This window comes from Parus major, chromosome 1 (assembly GCF_001522545.3).
Source record: "Parus major isolate Abel chromosome 1, Parus_major1.1, whole genome shotgun sequence".
In the NCBI taxonomy this organism is placed as follows: Eukaryota; Metazoa; Chordata; class Aves; order Passeriformes; family Paridae; genus Parus; species Parus major.
In genome coordinates this window covers 49,525,896-49,550,940 of record NC_031768.1, presented here as the reverse complement: position 1 = coordinate 49,550,940, position 25,045 = coordinate 49,525,896, and the positions used below count along the sequence as shown (strand labels likewise).

At 40.2% G+C, this 25,045-nt stretch overlaps 1 protein-coding gene across 8 annotated transcripts in view; it reads right to left on the bottom strand.

Moving 5' to 3' along the window:
- The window catches only part of KLF12 (Kruppel like factor 12), a 209,414-nt gene that overhangs the window by 12,464 nt on the left and 171,905 nt on the right, over positions 1-25,045 (bottom strand). For all 8 annotated transcript variants that reach the window (XM_033514320.1, XM_033514327.1, XM_033514329.1 and 5 more), the window contains one exon: positions 12,195-12,352. In XM_033514320.1, coding sequence (XP_033370211.1) covers positions 12,195-12,352 — 158 coding nt within the window. The remainder of the gene's footprint in view (positions 1-12,194; positions 12,353-25,045) is intronic.

Below are 25,045 nucleotides of genomic sequence, written 5' to 3'. Positions count from 1 at the left end.
AGACAACTGTGAAAGATATGATTGTTCATGAAGGTTAATCAACATTTTACACAAGTCTAGTTTCTAGGGAAAGAATACTACTTTTCTCTTAAACAGTTACATTATCTGTGCATGCTCAAATGCTAAAAAAAAAATTTCCTTCATATACTAACTCTTTTGTTTTGTGTCATCCCAGACATGAAGACTAACCACTGAGTTTGTCAAAACCAGAAGATCCAGGACCTGAAATGATGGAGAAAGGACCAGCAGGAACAGTATGGCTACAATCTGAGAAGCTGGTATCAGCTATCCCACACCAGCTTTGGCTGATGAGTTCTTGAGCATTCATGGCTGAAATTATCAGCGCAACCAACAGAGAGGAGCTGCTCAGCAGGGCAACCCAGAGAGCAGTGTGTGAGGATGTGGACAAAACTGGAAGAACTTAACTTCAGTGCATCTCTCTCCCTCTCTCTCTCTCTCTCTATCTGCATTTCAAGACTGGATTGCAGTGGAGTTGAAGTCAAACACTCTAACATTCTAACTCAGACACTTCTGTCTCTGTGCTAGCACTTGAATTCAAGTGTTTAAGAAACTCTTGGGCTTAAAAGTATGGGCACATTTTGACTCCTCATGCACCCAGGCACTCCAATTCTCATTCAGCTTTAAGGAACAAATGCAGACTGTGTGACTTATGCCTGGGGTGGTGGAAATACAGGAATGAAGAAGCCAAAACAGTAGACAGTTTTGGGAAATTGGAAGCGAAAAGAACTGCAGAAAGGGACTAAAACCGTGGCAATTAGGAGGAGGAGAAAAGGAAAAGCGGAAGATGATAAAATCCTATTAGTTCAATATTCTGAATCTGTGAAGTTTTAAAGAACCTTTCAATTTGAAAATAGATGCCTGAGGCTGCAAACATTTGCTGACCCTCTACTTTCGCATGTGTCTTTGAGAGCTCTATTGTTTTGTCCTGAAATCTCACAAAAACACAGAGAAATTCCAATGCTATTCTGCAGCTTTGTCCTGCAATATATGGACAGTGAACACCACAACAGCCATTTACATAGATCAAGCAGGACCTTGGAGCATGAAAAGGTATTTCTTGACAGCTCTCTGTCGAAAATGAGTATTTTCTATTATTTGGGGGAGTTAATTACCAAAGTTTTGGAGGGATGAGTCAGTGCTCCAAATGGGAAGTAATTTTTCAATCTTCTATTAACACAACATCTATTTCTGAGAGCCCTCCAAAACCATGTCTTTTGTAGCCCAGATGCGACAAACCAAATTAGTTTAATTACTTTTACCATATTACTTTTCCTAACCTTCCATGACTCCTCTCACTTAGGCACTTAAGAACATGATTACAACTGCTGCTTGTTAAATCCTCCAAAACTCTTCAAATATTGAATTAATAATGCTGAATAATGACCACTTTTCAGCCATTTCCAAATTTTCCACCCTTCACACAGCTCAACATCTGTCTTCCTATATCTTTATTCATGTACCCTGATATTTGGAAGACCATTCTCCCAGGGAAATAAATCTCTTAAACTTTTACTTTATAACCCGATGACATCCACGTATTCTTTATTTAAAAAACTCTGTGTAGGCACCAGCCCAAGACATGCCATGTAACAAAAGAAGGGACCAGGGTCTTTTATGTGCCATGCAGAATTTCCCACATGGGATGTTCCTCAGCAGCTATCCTCCTCCCATCAGCTAGCTGGCATCAACAGTATTTGATGCCAGACCAGATGTTTCAAAGACAGACACCACAAAACCACCATGTAAACACTTATGGGTTATTCTGCCAGGAGGGAAACTGTTCTGGAGCTCCAGAAAACAGAGCTGGGCTTATATTCATTCCTTAGGCGAGGAACGTTATTTACGGCAACTGCAGATGCCCCATGTACTCCCTGCGCACTTGCAGTTCCTTTCATTTGTGTATTATTTAAGTTTCATTTATCTAGCAGTTTAGCAGGCTCTTGGCAACCATGAGGTAACACTGTCTACTACCAGGACAGAAAATATCCCAGTGCTCAAGCTGTAAACAGCCTTCTTCCTCTGGCATCAACTCCCCTCTCTTTCTGGTATTACAGACAAGTGCCCTGTCCCTTCTTATGTCCTCTTCAGACACCTCTATCTATTCACTTTTTCTGCACATGGAATTGTCACCATGACTGTTATTATGTCACTTCTCTGCAGCTCCCTCCTGCAGTGGCACACAGAATTTTGAAACATTGCTAGCACTTTTATTTTGAATAAGAGACAATGAGGAAATAAACATAGTGGACTGCTCAGGGATGAAGGTTTAGTAATCTAGTCTGATTTTTTCTATGTTTAAGCTTTCATCACCCTGTGAAAGACAAAGTTAAAAAGCACATGAAAACAAAATCTGATGTTTAAGTTTGTGCAGTAATTTTAGATGGGGAGGATGTGGGCATCAAAGAGATGACACTGCTTACCCCTTTCTCCAAATACAATGGGTTTAGTGAAACTTGCTCAGTTTAATAGATGGAACATGCCCAGTTCTGCTCTATATATATCTTTTTGCACCAAGTTTCTACTGTCATTATTTTGGAGTATTTCTCACATAAAAGCAGAGCGAGGTCCTAAGGATTTAGCCTGAAACAAATTGGAAGAAAATAAATAAGCCAGCAAGCATGCCTCTGCCTGTGTCTGATATTCTCCATTTTCTTGTCAAAGTGAACAGATCTGCAGGGTTGAGGACATCTCCTGGTGATTCCTGGTTTGGTTTCTGCTACAGTTATGCAATATATGTAATGTGTAGTATTTATGTCAGCTGTTTTCAGCTCCCATGTATGCACCAGAATTGTTCTGAAGCATATGGGACAGTCTAACTGACAGGACTCTAGGAGAAGAAATCATACATTGAAAACCACAAATGATGGCTAATTAGATTCTGCATTTCTACTAAAAATAAGAAATTTCAGGCAGCAAAGAATCTTTTACAGCAAAAACACTATCTGATAATGTGCCTCCTCAGGCACTCCCAGAGGAAGAGAGGAGCTTAGCTTTCAGACATGGGGGAAAGGGAAAAATGACAATTCTTACATTTTATGTGATATTTTTATTAGTATAACTTTTTAATGAAAAAATAGAGCACTTATCAAGCACTTTACAACTTTGAAGTGCCTTATAAAGCTTTTCTGAAATGTAATTCCTCATAAAAGTCTCTCTTCACAGTAGTACCGTGTAACAAATATCAAGTCCATTCTGCAGGTAGGAAAACCAAATCAGAGAGCATCAGCCTTCCCAAAACTTCCAAGAGTGAACAGCAAGGCTATAATTTACTCATTAGGAACACCTTACTTTCTATAATGAAAGTGCTAGATCTTAGCTTAAACCCTTTAAAACTTTGAAATATTTTCAATAAATTTGATGCAAAAATATAATTCAATTATTTACTTAATGCAGTTATTAATTCACTCTCTCTATGTGGTAAGCATATGCAATCTGACTTTTATGTTTCAGTATTGTCAAAATATGCAAATAAAATATCTTTCCGGGAAGAGATAAGTTTTGTGTAAGTTGAGCAAGTCTGGCAAAACAATTTCTACAAGCAGAGCAGGAACATACTGTGCTGCCTGGGACACGTCTTGAAGTTCAGGTTATTATTTCTTGTTCTCGGTCTGACTTATGCAAAGCGCAGGGGCATGGTTTCTTCATGTGGAAATAAGGAACTAAACAATTTCTTCTGTTCAAATTTACAGTGACAACCTTCTCTCTAGAAGAAGAGACATTCATTACACTTTGGCAGCCCTTGAACTCATTATTTATGAACTCCACTTGTGATAGTTCAGGTAGGAGTCCTTTTCTCACATCAAAACACACAAACACATTTTCATTTCACTGCACTGATGAGCTTTGGTCCTGTTTGTCTTCCTGGCCCTTCTTCTCACTCCCTCTGCAAGATCGGCACTAATTTGGCAACCCTACTTCTTTCCTTCTACTACTGTTGTCCCACATGCCACTCTAGGTACAAGACTGCCCCAGTCTGATGCTATTTAAATAGAAATCCCAGAAAAAAAAAAAAAAAAAGCCTTTGGGACTAAAATGACAAAATTCAATTTGCTGTATTTCAAGAAGGAAAACCCATTATGTCTGTCTCTAGTCTGTCCTGTAACCACAGGCACAGAAAAGAAAGAAAAAAAGACGAGGAATCCAAGCAAATTCCACATCTTCTCTTTTTGGGGCTTCTGCAGAGACTTTGCCCCAGAATGGGCCTTACTAAATACTATGTGAAATAAGAATGAATTAATGCTTGGGGACAAGGATTAGTTATGTACATTGCCAAGGGCGCTGCTGATGCAGTATGATAAATTTTAACTCCTGTAAAAATAGAAAAAGTAAAACATTTGAAAATGTTAAATTTAAAATGTTAAATGTTTAATTTAAAATGTAAAAGGCCTCTTCCTACGCACCTGAATCCAGGAGTCAAACCAAATCCCAACAGTTCATGAAAAATACTGTTTTATTAACCTTCCTGAGATTTGCTTCCTTTATGACATGGTGTGTATTTATAAGTTTTTAAGTATATGTTGAGTGCATATACATATACACTTACCATATTATATATATTTTAGATACATCTGTAGTGGAAGATGACATGAGGTTTTCTTCTTCACAACAGCCATAGCAAATATATACTGAATAATATACTGAATTTCCAGTGCTGTGGGAAAAGACTGGGGTTTTGCTTCTTCTAGCAGCCTTTACTCACTTAAGTATTTGGGAAAGGTGATGCAACAGATCCATACTTCTATCAGCTGCTAAGTGTATGGAGGGTGCCAGCAGACCTGCACATTTACTCTCCTTAACTGGGGTGCTGCAGGCTTGGGCTTTAGTCTGACCTTTCCTAAATAAGACATTGTTTATTATTATATAATAAAACAACTTTCCTTCACTCTGGTCTACAACTGCAAGGGGGACAGCAAACAAGTCACACTTCCCTACACATCTGCCGTCAATGCTGGTAGTGTCACTCCTCCCAGCATTGCTCCATCGCGTTCATTAAGAAGAATACTTACGTTTCTCAGTATGAAACTTACACCTTCCTTTTGTTTTTTGAAAAAAAACCCAAGCCCAAATCAGCAACAAAAACCTGCCAAAGAAATAACAAAAAAACCCCAAACAAACAAAAAACAACAGAAAGGCTCCAAGGCATGAGCTTTGTCTCACACAGTTTTGCACAACTGATTATTTGGTGTTTGCACTGTGCTAGAACTCAGGCTCAAGCAGAGGATGGGCACTGGTGTGCTGAGCTGTGTATAGAAATAGAGCATTAAAAAACACACCTCCCATTTAAGTTGGAAATGGAATTAAACTTTCCAAAAGAAGATATACCAATTTTTTACCACAACAAAAAACAGATTAAATATATACAATTATAAAGTAAGATTAACTGACAAAATTATGCAAGGTGAAAGCTCATTAATGTGATCAAAATACCACTATTTCATATCCTAAGAAAACACTGAAAACACTGCAAAAATAACTCCTCATCCCACACAGATTTCATTAGATCTTTTTACTTTCCCATGAAACAAGAAATTTTTGTAGAATTTACCCAGGTTTCTAATTGCTTATTTGCAACAAAGTGAAGTGCGAAAACACTAATTTTCAGGGTCTACCTCTTGTTTGCTTTTATGTACAAAAAAAAAATAAGGCAGGAAAGAAGAAAATCTGACTAAAACATTTTTAAAAAGGCTTTTATGACGCTTACTTGCAGTTTTGAGCATGCTGCACTCTCAAAGACTGCTTCTGATCAAAAGTTGCTCTGACAAGGACAGGATGGGCATGAGCAACTTCAGACACACTTCCCAAAGGACATGGGGTATCATCAGCAACAAACACTTGTTCCCTCTGCTGGGGACTGAGTGGGCTGCAAGAGTTGGAAACCCTGTACTGTGCATTTATTCCTCCAGGTCTGGCTGCAACATCTGGGAAAGTGTTTTGGAAGTGGTGGGAGTAAAGACATCTTTCTTGCTTTCATGGCACTTCAGGGCTACACATGGTAGACCACAATCACGCCAGAGACCTTAGATGAACTGCAGTTCTTTGGAGGTAGAGCATTAAGTACTAAATGGTTGTCTTAGAGAAAATCTTATTCTGCATAATGAAATTATCATTATTCCCTCGTGCCACACACAGACAAAACACATATGCACCCCATATTTACAAAGTCAAGGGGCACTGTTGAAAATATTTTTCATAACCTTGAGACTGAAAGTAATCACAGACGCAATTAGACTTGATTTCCCATCAAAGTGCCTTGGAATAACCACACGGGCACTCTTCCATATCGGCACAGCATCAGACCTACAATGCAGAGGAATTGCTCTCTGTGTGTAAGGTGAATTCAGAGTTTGCAAAATGTGCCAGAAATGAAATCATTTAACTTTCCAGCGACTACTGGAAGAGAACTGGATGTACAAGCACCTTTTGGTGTGGACACTTGCCTGTAATGATCTGGACTCGGACAACTATCTCACTACATCCAGAGGTTCCCACTTCTACATCACCTGTCTAGGCTATGGTGGCTTTGGTGAGCCTGCCCTTACACCCCTGATACATACTGCACCAGCAGACATCTGCTTTTAAATGTATTTCTGTCCTGAAATGTGAAGCCCATCACATCAATGGCAGTAGGCTGAGGTTTCATTTATTAAATAATCTGTTTGTCTTCTACAGAGAAACTGTGTAAGGAAAGAGCAGAAAGGCTAGAAAGGAAAATTTCTGTGAAATAAACTCATTTTCACATTGGAAAGCTCTACTGTTTATTGAAACTGGCAGTAAATTTTAAATACTAAAAGAAAGTATTTCTTAAAAAATAAAAGCATCACCCAACACAAATAGGACCTCCTATTAAAACGGGTTACTTTTTAAATTTGTTTTTTTTATTTAAATTCCCAGTTTCTGAAACAACATATGAACCTGCTGTTGGAGGTTTTTTCACCTGACAGATTTTCATGGTGCAGGAAGAGCTCAGGGACAAGGAGAACATAGGACATGAGAAAGAAAAGCTGGGGTTTTGAAGAGTGTGTCTGGTGGGTGGTTGTAACACAAAGAGGTGTTAGAGACCAAAAATCTACACTGTTCAAGTAAAATCCAGACAGATTATTTAAAAAATGTTGCTTCCTCCCAATATTTGTCTAAAGAAGGGATTACAAATCTGTAAATATCTCTCTGGAACTTATAGTTAGCAAATGGCATTAAACAGACCTTAAGAAAACAACAGGTAATGAATGGAGTTTTAAAACCTACAGAACAAAAATAGCTTTTTTGGTGCCTCTGACTTTTTAAGTCCACTCTGAAAGCGCTCAAAGGAAAATGTGAACAAAGACTAATGACAGGGGCCCTTTCATATTAAAATAATATATGGAGCAACAGTGAGTGAGAGGAATGCAATGTTTGGAAAAGCACAGACTAAATAAAACACCCATGTACTCACTAGTCCTCTCTCTTCTAGGGTGGTGTCTCAACCCAGCTACAAAGGAACATCTTGGGGAGGGAATGCTGTCATTTTCTCAGGTACAAATCTGTACTTTTGAGATGTTTACTGTCTCCACGTAAAACTGCTGAAGACCCCTTGACACTGACAAATAGACTTCATTACGTCTGTGGCAAAGGTATTTGCTCTCATCTCTCAGGAATGATATAGGCGTTGATCAAGGACAAAGCACCAAACACTAAAAAATTCACTTGGCCCAGGGGCTATATTCAGCCTGGCTCTGTAAGAGCCTGACAGAACAGCCCCTCTACTGCAGCAGCAGCACTGAGAAGGGTGATTCAGACCCAGTGCCAACTGGGGCTCATGGACAAAGAGCAGCAGTTGCAGCCCAGTATCTGAGGCCCACAAAAGTGCTCTTTTAGCACAAAAGTGCTTTTTTACAGACCTTGGCCTCCTCTACTCCTCCGAGGCAGGAGCAAAGCCATGCCTGTGGATATATGGTGCCTACACCCATGGATTAAATCCATTCCCAGGCTTTTGCAGCTGTTGAACCCAGAAAGCTGCACTGTCACATTCTTCCATGAAGTTTTAACTAACAATTATAAGAAATAAGGTTGCATAGAAATACAGAATGCTGATTACTACTACAGTAAATGAAGATCCTGTGGAGGTAAGAGACAGGGAACAAATCTCTCGTGTTTCAGACACTGTAAAATTATGTCCCGCATAACCTCAAAGCGTGCATCTTCTTTCTTTGTTTACTTCTTCAGGATGATTCACACAATGTTTTAAACTCCTTAGGCTTCTCCATGTGATAAGGGGGTAGCCAAGATTTAGAACTGGATTTAACCATGAGCACTTCAGATGTTTAGATGTTCATACAGTGGAAAGAACCAGTATTCCTTTCTAGTCCATAGGACTCAGCTGTCCTACTGGAAGTGTCAATGGCAACATTAGTACTGCCTAAAATGATTGAAATAGCCGCTACAGATCATAAAATAGCATTTTGACTTGTTTCCATCTCCACTGTAAAAGCAACAAAGTGAAGGTGAGTCCCACCAGGGCTGCAGAGGTGCAGACCCCTGGGAAACAGCAGTTACACTCTCCCTGTTCCTGGGGCCAGCACCTGTGCCAAGTGCAACACACACGAACACAAACTGAGAATGCAACCAACTGCTGCTGCTTTTCCCATTTTTAAAGATTATTCCTTTGTGGAGTCAGATTAGCAATTTTCTTTAAGTTCACTGAAGCAGAAACTAACTCAATGCAAGTCCAGTGAGCCAATTTCTCATAGTTTCTCCTTGCAGAAAGAGTTGATAAACCTGAGCTGCAAGATTGCCTGCGAGCCCCAAAGGCGCTGCATCACACCTGATACCTCCTGATAGCTTTATTTGATGATCTGGCAAAACAACAAGAAGAAGCTGATACTAGAAAGAGAAATTTAATACCAGTGCTTGTGATCTATGCAATGCTCTATCTATCAGAGGTTTCACTTGCAGTTTTCCCAGTCAGAGAGACAATACATAATTCAAGTCCGCCCCCCAGTGGACTCCAGCACACTAAGTTTTGAGGACACTGCTGGCAAGTATTGACGAGCTAGATGACTGCATACTTAAAAAACCAAGGTGTTACTCCAAGAGAATTAAATTCAACTGTTACCATCTATAATATTCTCTTTTCATTCTTCATTAGGATGAAAAGAAGTATACCTTCCAACCAACAAATCTGTTCATCCTGTCATTATACCACACTGTTTATTCCTCCATGTCTAAACTACTGTGAATGTTTCAGTGTCTGTCCACAGAAAATCATGTAGATTGGAAAAGATCTTTAGGATCATTGAGTAAATGAAAAAAAAAAAAGTTCTGAAACACATACTGCTTAGGTAAACAACTGTCAGCAAGATCAGCCTGCCTGAAAAAAATAAGGTACAGATTATGCAATGCTGAGTTTCTGTGATCTTTTCTCAGAAACTTTCCTACTGAAACTTGCTCACTCTTGCGTGCATAGCTGTCATATTTCATTTATACTTATCCAAAACTGCACTAATTATTGTGGGTCATACGTGAATAATTAACTTCTTTTGCCTAAAGCAAAGGCCAAGATAAAAAATGCAAGGTGAGATTAGTACATCGAGGACGCTCATGGCCAATGCAACATAAAAGTCTGAATATAACAACTTCTTATCAAGACCCCTGAAATGTCCCATAAAACACGTTCAATTTTAACAGCATGACATGGGTTTTCTCACTGGCTGATTTAGCACTGGCCATTTTTCTAGACTACACATCTTTCATCATGCCTGCTGCAATGTCAATATAAAGCAGTTATCAGTTGACTAATGAAGGTTTTTGATTTGATGCTATTTTTCTTTTTCCCTGAAGGAATAAAACCAACTTCCAGCATGACTATGAAACAGTTCAGGCAGTTGTATTTTGGCGTGGAAATTCATTTCAGCCAACTCACAGCCTGGCAGGTATCTGGGCTTCCTCTGTACTCAGCAGCAAAAGAGAAGCACCTTTGCAAGCCAATCCCTGGGTATACCTGAAGAGGGAATAACATGCCCCAGAGGTGCCAATCCCTCTGCTCTGACTACCCAGAGATCCCAGACAGATAGCACAGCCTTGACACCCAGCTGCCAGGGAACCATGGCTGGGGATATGGATCCTACAATTACAGCAGGTAGACAAACTCCTTTTGTGCTGGTGGAGAGATACATATGCTTAAACTGGGATTTACCTAAATTCTGTCAAGCCTTTAGTGCCTACTTCTGAGCATTTAAGTGCACACCGCCTGAGATTCAGTGGTGTTGACTATCTAACACTGATTTGGGTACATTACCTGCAAGCACTGGTCTGCCCCTTGAGATCACTGAAGAATTACAGACGTCTGACAAATGTAATTCTCAGTGTCTTAAAATATCAGGGCAGAAAAGAGTCTCTTCTGTTTCTGGGCTCACTTGGGTGTGACATTTCTGAGGTTGTCCACATCTAGTTTGGTAACTCACACGATGATTGCTTATACTCCTGGGCTGGTCGCCAGTCTGGCAGGATAGAGGAGAGTGACTTCCCTGTGGTGTCAGCCGATAAATGGTATTTTTGTTTCAAACTAAACACTCTGCAGCTCTTCTCTGCTGGGCTCTCTGTCTTTGAATCTGTTACAGCCATGTAGTGCTCAAAGGGAATAAAGGCAAGAAAAGAAACAACATGGAAATCCAGGCAGGGAGAAGGAAAGGGACAGAGTAGGGTTAGACTGGGATAAAAGAGGTAAAACAAGAATGCCAGAAAAAGGTGACAGGGTAAGGGCATATAAAAGGTATTAGAAGAGTAGGGATGAAAGACTACATTTAAGAGGGGAAAGAAATGGGAAGAAGAAAAAAGAATTAAAACAAGACATGACAAAGAATGAGAGAGAAGAAGGCTTGTCTTAATGGGAAGATGTGAAGAAACCAGGAAAATTGGACTGGGAGGAAATGTAATGAAATTTCCAGATCACCAGAATATTTCTGTTATTTAAGGAGGGGACTTGAACCTCATAGAAATTGTTTTAGTAGGGGATATTAGGATGAAGCCTTGTTCAGAACTCCTCTCAACAAACGTCCTACCAGCCAAAAGACACATTGGAAAGAGTGATGGAGATGCAGCCTCAACTGAAATGAAGAAGCCTTCACTTAATTTTCTAAAATAATATCTTATACTCTTAAGAGTACATCAGATCACAGAAAGCACCAGCAGATTCTCAGCAAAGAGGAACATTTTCCTACATGCTGGATAAACACCATCTTTACTCCAGGGAGTTACAGGAATGCTGAAGTCCATTAAGAGCAGAGAAATCAATAAATTTAATTTAAGCAAATCAGCATCAGATTAAGGAGTAGCACTGAAGCTCAGAGTGTTCTGTCCACTGCCTTTCTAGCTATCCAATCAATTGCCTTTTAGACTTGCTCTCAGTAACTTAAAGTTGTTGCTCCTGAGTTTATCCCCAATAAAATTACAACTATTACATATCACTGCTTCAGCAACCCTTGCAGGCCTGTCATATAGCCTAGTAACAGCCCATGAAGTTAACAAGGACATCAGGTACTGATTGAGTGTTAAGTTTGGTCACCCCTGAATGGGATCCAGCTCCTCTAGGCACCTCTCTTGCATCTCTGCTGTAGGGATCTAGTGCGACCGATTCTCGTACAGTGATGACTTCACTCTCCAGTATGGGGTAGATGCCTCTGAAAGCCTCCAGAAAGACATACTGAGGACTTGAGTTCACTCTTGAATTGAACTGAAGGATTTCATGAGCTCCTGGCATCCAAAAGCTACATCTGTAACAGCAAGTAGTTTCAAAAGAAACAGGTCTGTAGAGTGAGAAAAATGCTGATGAAGATTCATGACCACACTGTATTGCTCTTGAGCGTTTTCTCTAGACTAGATCTGGCTGGTCCCAAGTAATGACCACACTTTGTTAAAGCACAGCAAGTAGGTCCCTAGAGGCCACTTTTTGTGTTGAGTTTCATCTGAGAAGAGTCTGATGCTGACACCAGTCTTGTGCTGCCAGAAGGGATGACAGGGAAGTTCCATTCAAAAGTAAACTCCTGAGCAGCACCAGAATGTCAATGCACTGACAGACATCTCCGTTTTTCAGTTACAGGCCTTTGGCTCTTAGTGTAGGATGACAAGCTCACTATGCCCTAAATTGGACAGAAAGGCACCTGCTTGTCTTAACCACAGTGCACAGTGCTAGGAGATCTTACCTGTGTGCGTTCTCCGGTGAGCCTTCAGGTGGGAGCTTTTTGTGTATACTTTATTGCATCCCTCAAAGTCACATCGATGGATGCGCCGCTTCCTGGAGTCTGGAGACTCAGACCTCCTCTGACGCCTTGTGCTCTCAATACTGAACGGTGAAATTGAACTGAAAAACAGAACAGAAGCAAAAAAATTAAGCTAGAGAATGGTGTATATCCCAGGCCCCAAAAAATCAGCTGTAACAGAAGTGACTGTGCAAGGAAGTGACATAAACAATGAATTAACTACTTCCCTTTATACATTTTGACACAATTAGTGCTTGAACTGGAACATATTCTACAGTGTGAAATAACAGAAGTCTTGATTTAGAACTGTTTACTGCCCAGAAAACCCGCCATGATCCTTGAAATACTGCTCCAATAATGAAGCAGCCTGACTTTATCTGAGCTCTATTTCTATTTGACACATGTCCAGGTACAAGCTCACTGAACTGTTTTCTAAACAAGTTTATATATAGCTTCTGTAACTTCTCTTTGACAAGTTTAAATAGATAAAAAGCCTGAAACCTTCTATGAAAAAATGTCTCTAGTACCCAGATCTGAACTATGGATCCCTGCATTAGGCCAAACACCTGTTGTTTGCTTGAATACAGACTGCCAACAGATGTGGATCACCCTGCAGCAGCGATTTTTTCATTTTCTTATTTAACAGTTTTCAATCTATCATGTGCAAGCCAATGAAATTTATTTTCTTTCAGACCACCGATCAATGTAGTTTATTAGAACAAGGCCAGAGAACAACCTGCACAGAAACACATAAATACTTATTAAAGGTACCCCATTTACAGCAATGTCCTATGGCCTGTCAGTTATGCAAATTTTAAGCAATGAAAAATACAGCACTGAAGTAATGTTGCATGAGTTTCTAACTGTGCTGGACCTAATACTTGAAGAAAGCCTTGCTACAGCAATGCATTTGAGTCGATTAAAGAATTATCAAATTGGAAGGCCAAGATTCAAACTCTGATTGACTGCCAGTAATTGTACTACCCATCCATAAATCATTATTAACTGATCATCCTATCAACCTCACTACGATTATACTGCACAGCCATCACAGTCACCCACAGCTACATCAGCCTTTTTAGTTAAGTACTGGAACAACTCCATCCTTCATCAGGTTTCTGGGGCTTCCCAGATTTATTGAGACTCATGGTAAATGGGCTACAGATTCATTAGCCTGCTCTTTTAGACTCTTAAGATCAATCTGAACAAAAAGAATGAACCTTTGGGGAAGCCATGGTACTAAGACAGGCATTTGAAATGAGCACTGATGTTGATGCATCTGCTGGGAAGCACCTCAGTTAACACTGACTTGCGAGCCCCTGTTATAGAGGAGATCCTGTACAGCTATAGCTGTTACGGCATACACTGAACTCCTAGTGCTTTCCAGAGCTTGCTGAGTTCTATTTATATGCGGTTAAAACTTCGCATAAAGCATCTCACCATTAGCACATGATTTTACTGATGTTCTATTCTCTGCATACAAATCTCTAACCCTTGAATTAGTGGTAGTCCAAATAACGCGTTTTTATTTTTGTTTAAATATTTTCAGAGTACAATCCTAATCTGAAGCACTAATGTGGGACAAAAAAGTACTTTCTGTCTGAACAGTACTCTTTTAATACATATTCATGTTTCACCTCTAGGCAAGAGATTCTCCAGATTAATTATTTCTGCCTACAATATGATGCATATAAACAGATGTGCAAAGAATTTGTGAAATGGAGGAAGAAGTGGACAGAGAACTGTAGTAACAACGTTAGCTGGCAAAAAGTTGTCCCCAAGAGAGTAAGAAACATTAGCACTTTAACCATATGACTGGAATACAGATATGTCTAGCTCTCACAGAAATGGCTTAGGAATTGCATTTAAGCATCTGAATCTCAGAACAAATTAAAGTCTTGGGTTATACGATTCACTGAGAATGGTTTCACCAGTCCAGTTGGGGTTTTTTAAACATCCCACCAGATGAAATAAAATCAAATGTGTAAATATCATGTTAAAACTCAATACTGAACATATATCCAGTGCTCAAAATCAGGAAATCCTGATCTTTAAAAATAAGTATTTGTGCATCTCTTTTGCTGCAAACAACTTATGAACTGTCTTAAAACCCTATTTTGAAACAGAGTGTTCAGATCCTGGATAGTACAGCCCATTTAAATAAGAGGAGGATCAAGCTTAAAATGCTGCTGCAATTTCTAGCCCCGAGACAAAATGAACCTTGAGAAGAGTCAGCACCTCATAGAAAGCTATTTGTCACATACAAGAAAGTGATCTCACTGCTGGGAACTGCTCTGTGCTTTCCCAGATATTTATACAGAAGAGAACAGCACAGAGCAGTGCCATGAAGGTGGCAAATGATCAATGCTGCTGCTTTTTAACTGGATTGCTCCCTCTTTCTGAAAAGTATAGGACCTTACTTATCCCACAGGAGGGAAAATAACTGAGCAAGCCAAAGAAGGTGACAAATATTGTCACCATCCTCTGAGAGCTTCATAGTCATCACTTGCTCAGCACAGCAAGGAGAAAAGCTACTGTCAGCTTGAACCAGCAAGTATCACCTCACTCCTTCCCCTTGCAGCCGTGCAGCACAAATGACAAACCAGCAGAGGAGACCCACATGGCAAGTGAGAGCGTATGTCCAAGGTAGTTTTCCTCTGCCACTTCAATTCCTGTGGCTCAGGGGCACCCCCAGTGCAGACGTTCACTGGTGGAAAAGGATCCAGAATCTACCTGACACTACCAGCTTTGTGTCAACCTTTCAAGAGTTGTGGGACTTTAAATGGGGATATCACCAAAGACCCTAAAAAAAGCACAAAGTGCTTTTTTGAGCTTCCTCAGATTAGTCCCTCTCACAGTAACTTCCAGATGATTTGCAAATGCTCTTTCCCTCTGCCATGCAAACAGTAAAGGAACACCTTCTTCTTTCTCAAGCAATTTCTATGAAATACCCTCACTGACCAGACAAACAGAAGGAAAGTCCTCAAAACAACATTTTGTGTCTTTTGAAGGCCGTGGTCTGTGCCAGGTGTCTCTGGTAAGTGCAGAGTTCCCAAAACTACTGTTTGATGGCACCATGGTAGACAAAGACTTTGAAGTGGATGTGTCAGGGAATTCACAGGCATTTATTTTTTCAACTAACTTACTTTGCCTTTTTATTTAAAATGCATTTTAAAATTCTACAGAATTCACCACAAAAAAACCCCCAATGCTCCTCCTCTCCCAGCCAAAACCCAAACAAACCATATTGTAGCAGCCTCTTTCAATTTAAAAATTTAAGTATCAAAATTCAAAAATTTAAGTGTCCCCCAGCAACTGCACAGAGGGAAGACTTGGAAACCTGTCATCAGCCAAGATCTACCATGGTACCCTGAGGAGGAGCTGCCAAGTCTTCTGTAAATGGCCAGCATCTCAGGCAGCCTTTAAGGCTCAAGATGGGCTTTTGCAGTAGGACTGATGCCACGCTTAACAGCTCAGCAGGATGTATTAATTACTGCTGAAACATGAAGCTTGAATGATAAATTAAAGAAGAAAATTGGGTTCTGACCTGTCAGATTGTTCTTTATTTATTTTCAGTTTGTTATTTCTAGAAGCAGTGTAATTTCTTTGTTAGTGTAGAAATTGTTACACCTAATGGGAACCCTGGGAGACTGCTGGCTACCTCCATGAGCAGCTGCAACTCTTGTAGTCCAGTACAGTTGGTAGGGTGAAATGAATAAAACCAATGTGAGCATTTAGAGTGATTTATAAAAATAAAGCTGTGTTACTTCCAGTTACAAGTGAAAACACACATCTTTGCAACTCACACATGGCCAAGTTTTGTCTGTCAGATAAAAAATCACAAAACCTAACACCGACTGGGACTTCACCACTAGATGGCCATCAAGTTCTGCTGAACGTGATCCGTGCTGCATGAGACGTGGTCCTGGTTGCAGAATTATTTTTCCTTTCTATGAATGCTGCCCATGACCTCCTAGGTGTTTTGCCTCTGTTCTGTGTGGACTGTGAACAGCCCTTGGCACAGGCAGTAACACTGTTAAAAACTACGTGTAATGGGTGTCTTTATACTGACCCTGTGATTTCTGAGCAGCATGTAGAGCAGAGCGGCCTAGGAAGCACAGTTTGTTTATTAAAGCCTTGAACAGTGCTCAAGTGCGCTCACCCTGGGGCAAACACACAGAGTTGCCTTTGGCCACCCAAGCATGAGCTCCTGGGTGCTGCTGGCATTCCAGTGAGCTGGCCAAGGGCTGGCTGACATGGCCAGCAAGGAGCCAGGGACGTGCAGCAAGCCATGCTTTGCTCTTCGTTCTACAAACCCAAACAGTGTCCCAGTGTTGCATCTTCATCCTTGTGTTTACCATTTCTACTTTTCCTTGGCTCCTCCACTATGAGCTCAGATTCTTTGGCTATGCATCCTGCCTGCCTCCAAAGACCTCATGGAGAACACATTGGTCCAGGGCTAACATGTCACACCAGTTTGTTCCTAACATCCCTGTCACCTTACCTAAGTCTCTCCTCTACAGCAATCGGGTCACATTGCCAGGGCTTTATGGGCCCTGTATTTAATTGAGAGACTTGTGGCTGCACCCTAGTAACAGCCCATGGCCACTAAAAGCAGATGCTCTCTTCCCTTTGGGGTGAGACCCAGGATGTATCAGCCATGTCCCTCCACTATGGCTACTACAGAAAGAAAAAGCAGATGGGGCTCAGGCCCATGCAGTATCTGCTCAGCCTGGATGAAGGGCTCAGCAAGCCTGACCGTGTAACACAAATTGTGGTCCTCTTGTGCTTCTCAGCCCCTGGGTGCTGGAGTACAAGATTTGGCTGAGATGGCACATCAGGACAGTCCCACTCTAGCTACTTTCAGTTGTGTTGGCACCGGAACCCGCCTGATTCTGCAGCAAGCCAGTGCAGGATGCACAATGATGAAAAGAAAATTCTGCCAAAAAAAATCTGAGAAGGTTTTGGTAGTTTGCCTTCCTAAGTAGGAGAGTCTGCCAAGTACCTGCACTGACATCCACTGGCAGAGGATGGGAACTTGTGGCCATGGGTTAGGGAAGTGTCATCATCCCTTTTAGTGGCAATCAGCTGTGATTACCACAGCTTCCATCTAAATTTAGAATATGTGTGAAGAAATTGAGAACATGAACATAAGCAATCAACACCAGGAACAACTGGAAAATCCAGCTTCTGCTCCTCAGAAAAGTTGCTTCTTGTAATGTTTCAGTATAAAAGACACAGAGAAATAACTACGTAAATGGATAAGCTGAAAACAAAAATTGGGAGATATGACCATGTCAAATAACTATGAGCTGATGATATGCTTTGGCAACACATGCCAGAACCACTCATATCCCACCCACCCACAGTTCAGTTTTGGACAGATATTTACAGGCTTTATGTTTTTAAAGGGAAAAAGATGTCTCTACACAATATTCAAATATTCAAATAGTGTATAAATACAGCAATATGAATCTTCACTTTATGAGACATGCAAAGCTTCTGGGTCAACCTGTAAGTAATAGTAATTAAAAGTACAGGCAAATTAAATAAAAGCAGAAAGCTAGAGTATAGCATGCCTGCATTCAGGGGGTAATGAGAAGTTGAAGAAAATCCTTGGATCTCTAGCATTTGCTCAGTGTTCAAAGGGAACCAGGGCTGCAGAAAGAAGCATCATGGGTTTTGGCTGCTTAACATTTATAGAAACTAGAGCTGTTAGGTGACTAACTACAGACATATTTTTTTTTAATCCTAGCCTTTGGATTGTGGGATGGCACCCTGTGAGCACATTGAACAGCATGCTCACACACTCCCATTGCAGCTGCCACTCCTCCTTTAGTTCTCAGAGCAGCTCCCCACCAAGGTCCCTCAGAAGCAGGGATGACCATGGTCCCAACACCTTTGCTGGGCTCCTCTGGCACTTTTCTGAATGAACACATCCACAGCAGCACACCATTCATTCATGGAGATGATGTCACTTAAGACAACATACCTTCTATTAGTTAAGACCTTAAGTTTCACACCCTAACAGACATGTGGGTACTATGTGCTTTTTTTGAAAATGGCTTTGAATCACATTTCCCAGATTACAGTTCTCAATTACTTTATTTTGTAGCAGTTTTTCACATAATGTAATTTCATTTTCTGGTAGGTTATGTAATGTTACCGCCCCATTCAGGATAGTGATAACACTACACACTACAACGTGAAAAAATATGAAACAGATTATTTCTCATTACAGTTTATAAAACTCCTCCTCATAGTCAGATGCCAAAATCCTACTATATAACACAGTAGGCTTTCTGTTATAAGATGTTTAAATATCAGTGTTGTCTCCTGATAAAATCTTGTCTCACTCAAATACTTACTTTAAAAAAAAAAAATACGAAGTTACTACTGTTTCCTGTTAATAAACAGATGCGCATGCGTATATACACACGTATTTTTTTCTCCTCTTTGATTCTTAGATTCTAATTAATGTTTCATGAAAGGAAAACATCTGCCTTAGGAATGTTAGACATTAAAACATATCAAGCAGTACTTAAGGCGATCATAAAAGGAAAATATGTGCTACTCTTTTATTAGCAGTCGTTACTTCAATCACTGTACTTTAAGGTGATGATATACTGGAAATTATACTTTTTGTCAAGAAGGAAAGAAGGAATTTGGCAGCATACACAAACAGCACACATATTAAATGGGACAATTACATGGATAAACAAGACAGAGATAAAAGATGGTTCGAATACATTTGGTTGAGAAAATGCCTGAGCTGGAGTGAAATTGCACTAGGAGCAGATGGGCAGATGGGAGTAGGAGCACAGTAAGTTTCTCCTGTTATGCACTGTTCTAGGTGTCCACTGCTAGCTGCTGCCAGAGGCAGTGCCCTGGTAAAAAGAGGATCCTCTGCTCCAGGTCCATATGGTCATTCCCATCTGTTATATTCCCTGACTTGGGCAGTCAGCAAACTGCACATCATTTATCTTGACTTCGTCTGCAGCATTTACTGTTGAAACCAGTTACAGGTACTTGAACTGATGAGCTGCCTTGCAAAACCCAAGTCTGTCACAACATTGTTCTGGCTGGGGTGGGAGTGGAAATTCGACTATACAAGGAACAAACTTCTGGCAAAAGGAAAGAACCTACTAAGAAAAGAAGTAACTTAAAGCATGGCACACCTTACCAAAACCATTCATCACTTCTGTTATCAGCTGCATTAAGCTGGGACATGAGCTATTTGATCCTCCTGATCTATACTCATGCTGAGGGATCCAGAAGCACTTTCCAGCTCTTCCACTTTGGTGTTCTGAGGTGCATCCTGGCTCCACAGTGGGCTGAGACCCAAATACACACCCTATTATCCTCTCACACTGCTCCTCTGTTCTGAGTTTTTAAGGAAAGAAAGCTGGGCCAGTAAGCATCTATGAGGTGCTCCAGCACACCTCCCAGATCTGCTGACTGGAGGACTGTAAGGCACTTCTGACTGAGAAAATCCATTCATCAAATCTATGATGAACTCTGAAATGTCACAAGAAAAAAACAAAAACAACACCAAAGCCTTTCCATCTACTTAACCCTTATTAACTGACAAAGTTTTACCCTAGAGAGACACTGTGTACAAAAGCAAAGGAATTACATGCTAACTACTTTGCACCTAGACATTGCCTACATCATTAAAATGTTTCTTCCTGGTTTTGAGAAAATTCGTGGCTGTATGACAACTTGCACTACTACATCCAGCAGTAGCCAAACCTGAGCAACATCAACTCCCAGACCAGCTCTACTGAATTACTGAGATGCGCCTTAACAAGGATGAATTTCATGTTTCTCCTAACACGCCAGGGCATACAGAGTTTGTTTCTACCTGTAAAGGTTTTAGAAACATTTGACAGGAAGGCTATCGTGTTTACACACAGACTTAACATTTTCAGTAATACTAAACATAATTCCATTTCCCTGCTCTACCTTTCCCTTGGTTTGGACGGATGGACTCATATTAAGTCAGACACCTGTCCTTAAATTTTGTCAGAGATTCTGAGGTGACACATGACAGCAGTTTACATATATTTGTAAGTATTTCTTCTAACATGTGCATGTTATAGAGGATGCACAGCTGCAATACTGACCCTTCCAGCTCATCAGGATGGCTGAACACAACACAAAGACTGCTCTGGATGTCGAAGCCCATGTTAACACCCTTTTTGTAATATGGTCTATTATCATGGAATAAAGACTAACATTAAAACACATTTGTGGAAGAACTATACATTTTCTGCTCAGCAAGGTTCTTCAGAGGTAAACCAAGTTGTTCATACCTTGTCCTGTTTAAGGCTGAAAATGTTCAAAGACAGGAGAAAAAAAAAAAAAGGCATTTATCTGGGCAATGAGTTCCAGTGCTCAGCCATACTCATATTCTAAATAGTTCCTAGAAAGTGCATATATGCATAAATACATGTATCTACACATTATAATGAAAGACTACTAAGTGACCACGAGCCAGCATAAACCTTCACTTAGAAAAATCTTCAAAATTAGCTTCCTTTGCCTTAGCCAAATGTTTTTCTGAACTGGAGTGAAAATTCATGAAAAAAAAGGAAACCTCAAGCAATGGGGAAACATATCTTCACAATGAACTTGCAAGTGAACTAATGGGTCTGTTCTTTGGATCTGAAGACAAAGCATTGTATATCCTCCTGAAAGCAGGAATAATTCCTGAAATCTTGTGTGACACACATGTTTAATGCATGCTAGTTCAGGCCTGGGAGCTGAACCTGGAGTAGCAGAGAAAAAGCATCTTATTTTGTCCCCTGGTTTCAGAGCTGGCAGAACAGCAGTGATCATTCACAGGATCTCCAGCACCAGCCATACTAACTCTCCTTCCAGACGAAGGTTGCGTCAATGCCAAGTCTGTTCTTTCTTTTTTGCTTCTTTCTAAACAGAGCAGAAAATTGGGTAGCTGAGCACCTACAGCTCAGCTCTGAGATCACAGGGCCCTGCTTTTTACCTCTCTTGTTTCTGATTCATACTTTTTCTTCACACTTTTCTGTCAACACATATTGCAAACAAGCCTTGTCAATACTGGTAATCTCAGCAGAAATTTTTTTTTACAGGAAAATAAAAATGACTGTGTTGCAGCCATAGGATGAGCTGAAATTTTCATTATGGAGGAAAGATGAGTGTGTGCATATATGCATGTCTTTCACCTTTGTTCCAGTTATTTGTTCGAAGAGCACAGACCCTCCTTTCTAGTGCAGGACTCACTGAATTCTACCTTGCTTTTACTTTCTTCTCTTATCTCTAATTCTGATTCTATCCTAATTCTAATTCTATCTTTAATTCTGATTCTTCACACTGTACAACACTGTAGTCAGTCCCAGTGTACATCCACCTCCTCTTGCTGGTCAGAGTAACAAATGTGGAACTGATCACTGCAGTGGTGATTAAAAATTCTCTGTTCTGTATCCTTAGCTGACAAAATTGCCACTAACATCTTGCCAAGTCAGTGATATTAAATGAGAACATTGTTTCCACCGGGACTGAAGCTCATGTGAATGACCTTTACTTTCTTCCTGTTCAGAAGGGTTATTATTGATAAGTTAAATATTTGATTACCCCAGATACCTATGTGTAATACAATTAAGGGCGGTCATCTGTCGTACTCTGTGTCATTAAGCAGATTTTGTTAACTACTAAATGGTTGACCACACTGAAGTGTACATTCTGGTGTTTCTAAATATATGTATTTGTGTGTGAAAACAGCCTGCCACCCTCAACAGAAAGCCATCTCAGAAGACTAGGTTTTATATGCCCCATAGCCCTCTAAAAGCTCCTTTGTGAGAGTATATACTGCCAAGTATTCATCTGTAACTGAGAAAACTATCATAACCTATTTCATTTGTCTAGGAAAAAAGGAACTAAATAATTTAATTCATTTGGGGGACAAAAAAGTTACTGAGTGCAAGATCATACTTCAGGGATTTAGGCTTCTTTTCCTAACATACTTTCTAATCAATAAATTCTGAGATTTATAGTTTTGCTTGCTTTGTTCTTCCAGTGCACCCTCTCCCAATGAAAGGGATTCTTTTTATAAAAGAACAAGAGAAAAACATCCTATAAACCTAAACAGTAACTCTCAGGGGCCATACAGATTATGTTACTGAGCATTTTTGTTAACAAGGAATCCTGATGTATATGTTTTGTACAAGAAGCTTTTCTGTTTAATATACTACCTTGTACCTGGCTTTACAGCCATGCATATCAATGATATATGTATTCCTTTCATTTGGATTACGAGATCCTTGCCACACCTTTATGGCTGTTTTGTGTTTGCAAAACAAAGTACAGTGAGGTCCCAGTACATGAACAGAGTACTGATACACTACTGCAATATGAAGAAAAACCACTACCTCTCCTTGCAGCTGTGGTTTTCCACACCTATTTATAGCAGTAGTCTCACCTGAAGCAATGTTCTGGGCTTCACCAGTCCCAGCTTCTCATAGTCCTTTCCCAAGGACTGCCACTTCTTTTCTCTTCCTTAATTTCTCCCCTCTTCCCCCAGACTTGCTGCCAATTTCCCAGCTGGGCACTGTCTCATACAAGGCTAGGTTTTGTCACAGAGCGTCATAGTTTGCAGAGGTAGAAATTTACACAGTTGTAGTTTCTGTATTTGCAAGTATTTGGAAGATTTCTGGTGGCTTCATCTGCACCCTGGGATAGAAAGTTCCCCTCAAAGGAGCAGAAACCACTCAGACACACAGCTCCTGAGAGAGGGGGACTCATGACTACATGAGTTGGAAGAGTTACTGAATCTTTTTACTGGCCTTGCACAGATCTCCTGCATCATGTGGGCAACATTTCTTTTCTTCTCTCCATTATTAAAATCATCCTGATTTCCACACAGCAAATAGTCAGCCTGCAGTAAGTAGAGTTTTTCCACTTGTAATTAATTATGCAGCAGAGCACTAATGTATTTTTCACACATACCAAAAAGCCAAATTTCAACAATTCTTTGTTTATCATTACACCAGCTCAGCAGCCACAAAGATATCCAGCTTGGACACAGGCCTCAAAGTCTGGCAAAGCTCCCATTCTCTTCAGTGGAGTCAAACATAGGATTTCCCAACAGAAGGAGGAAACCAAAGTATTGTTTTCATGAATGGGTCCTCTTAACACTTTCTCACCAAGGCAGAATTACATTTAGGCTCTCAAGTCTCACAAGCAAGGCAAGGTTTGATTAAGATCAAAATTTCTTCTGTAAGCAGGCTTATGACCACAGGGTACATTTTTTACTAGGAAATACATCTTTAACACATTTGCTCGTCACAGAAATTGTTCCAGTTGCACTCAAAGTCCATTTTTCCTAATAAATACACCGTAACACTTTTCCAAGAGCCTTGATTAGGCTGGTAGCCAAGCAACTCCACTCCTCCGGACTTCACTGGGTCAAGGTGGCTTCATGGGCATGCTCTCATGGTCATCCTCCTGAAAAACTAGGTGGGCCCTCACTGTGGCTATTCCCTTGCCAAGGAAAACCACAAACATCTTTAAGATGACAATAATCTTCTTTAGTAAGGCAAGAACAATATCCTGATGGATTTTTGCCATCAAAATAAAGGTCAAGATTGCACTCAAAACATGCTCCACCCCTGCTAAAACAAAAAACTGAACTGGGGACTTGGGTGTTTATATTCACTATTACTTTGCATGTGAATTTATGTAGGGATTTAAACTGGGTAAGATTCAAATTAATTGCCTCTTCAGGTTTTTTTGAAACATAATATAATGCCTTCTGCTGTCAAGAAATTTTTTCCTACTGGTAAAAGGGTGTATGTCTCTCCTTGGGATGCTAAGTATTCAATTATTTGACAGAAAATATTCTGCTATTTTCAACAGACATTTCATGCTCTGCTCAGGAAAGGATAAAAACATACGAAGTTGAACAAGCTTTGCAACCATCAGATTTTTAACCTGACCCTTCCCTACACACTAGCAACAGGGAAAAATTCTATGCTGGTAGGCTTTATGAAATCAATTCTATTTCATTTCATCCCACAAGAATTAGTTATGTTCATCACTCAGAAACAATGCAACAAAAGTAAGAGAATTCACAGTCATATAGTACAGTAGTTAAATTAACATTTTTTTTTTAATAGAAGGTTAAATTTTTCAGGTTAGCAAACTTTTTCCTTTGATTTGAAATTGTATCAGGGATGAGGGAAGGAACCAAGTTTCAATCTATGCAGAAAAATCATCCTGTCATCAGCAGAATTTCTGGCAGACACCTTAGTAATGGAGGTCAGACATCCTTCCAAGAGTTTCTCAGATGGGCAGAGAAAAACCTTTTGATGCTCCTTGTCCTATTTAGTGCTACATAATATCAATACTTGATATATTTATTATTTACACTACCATCATTATAATGTATTTTCACACCTGGAAGTACACTCAAATTACAAACAAAACCTTGCAAAGAAGCAAAGGAAATCTGCTCTCTCAGAAGCTGTGATATCCCTCCCAACTGCATCTCCTACAATGCTCCGAATCAAGGGATGGTAACAATGGGACACTCCATTCACCCTGCTAATTTATGCATGTTGCTCATTAGCACAGGTCAACAGATCTGGGTGGCTGGAAGACAGTGATCTGAATTTCAAGTATCTTAACTGTGCAGTCAGCAGCACCAGTCTAGTCACCCAGTGGTCCCTTGCTCCCTTGTTTATCAGAGTTTCCGGCATGTATCAGCCCAAAGCCAGCTGTGCTGATGTAGGATCCAACTCGTTCATCTCTGTAATTCC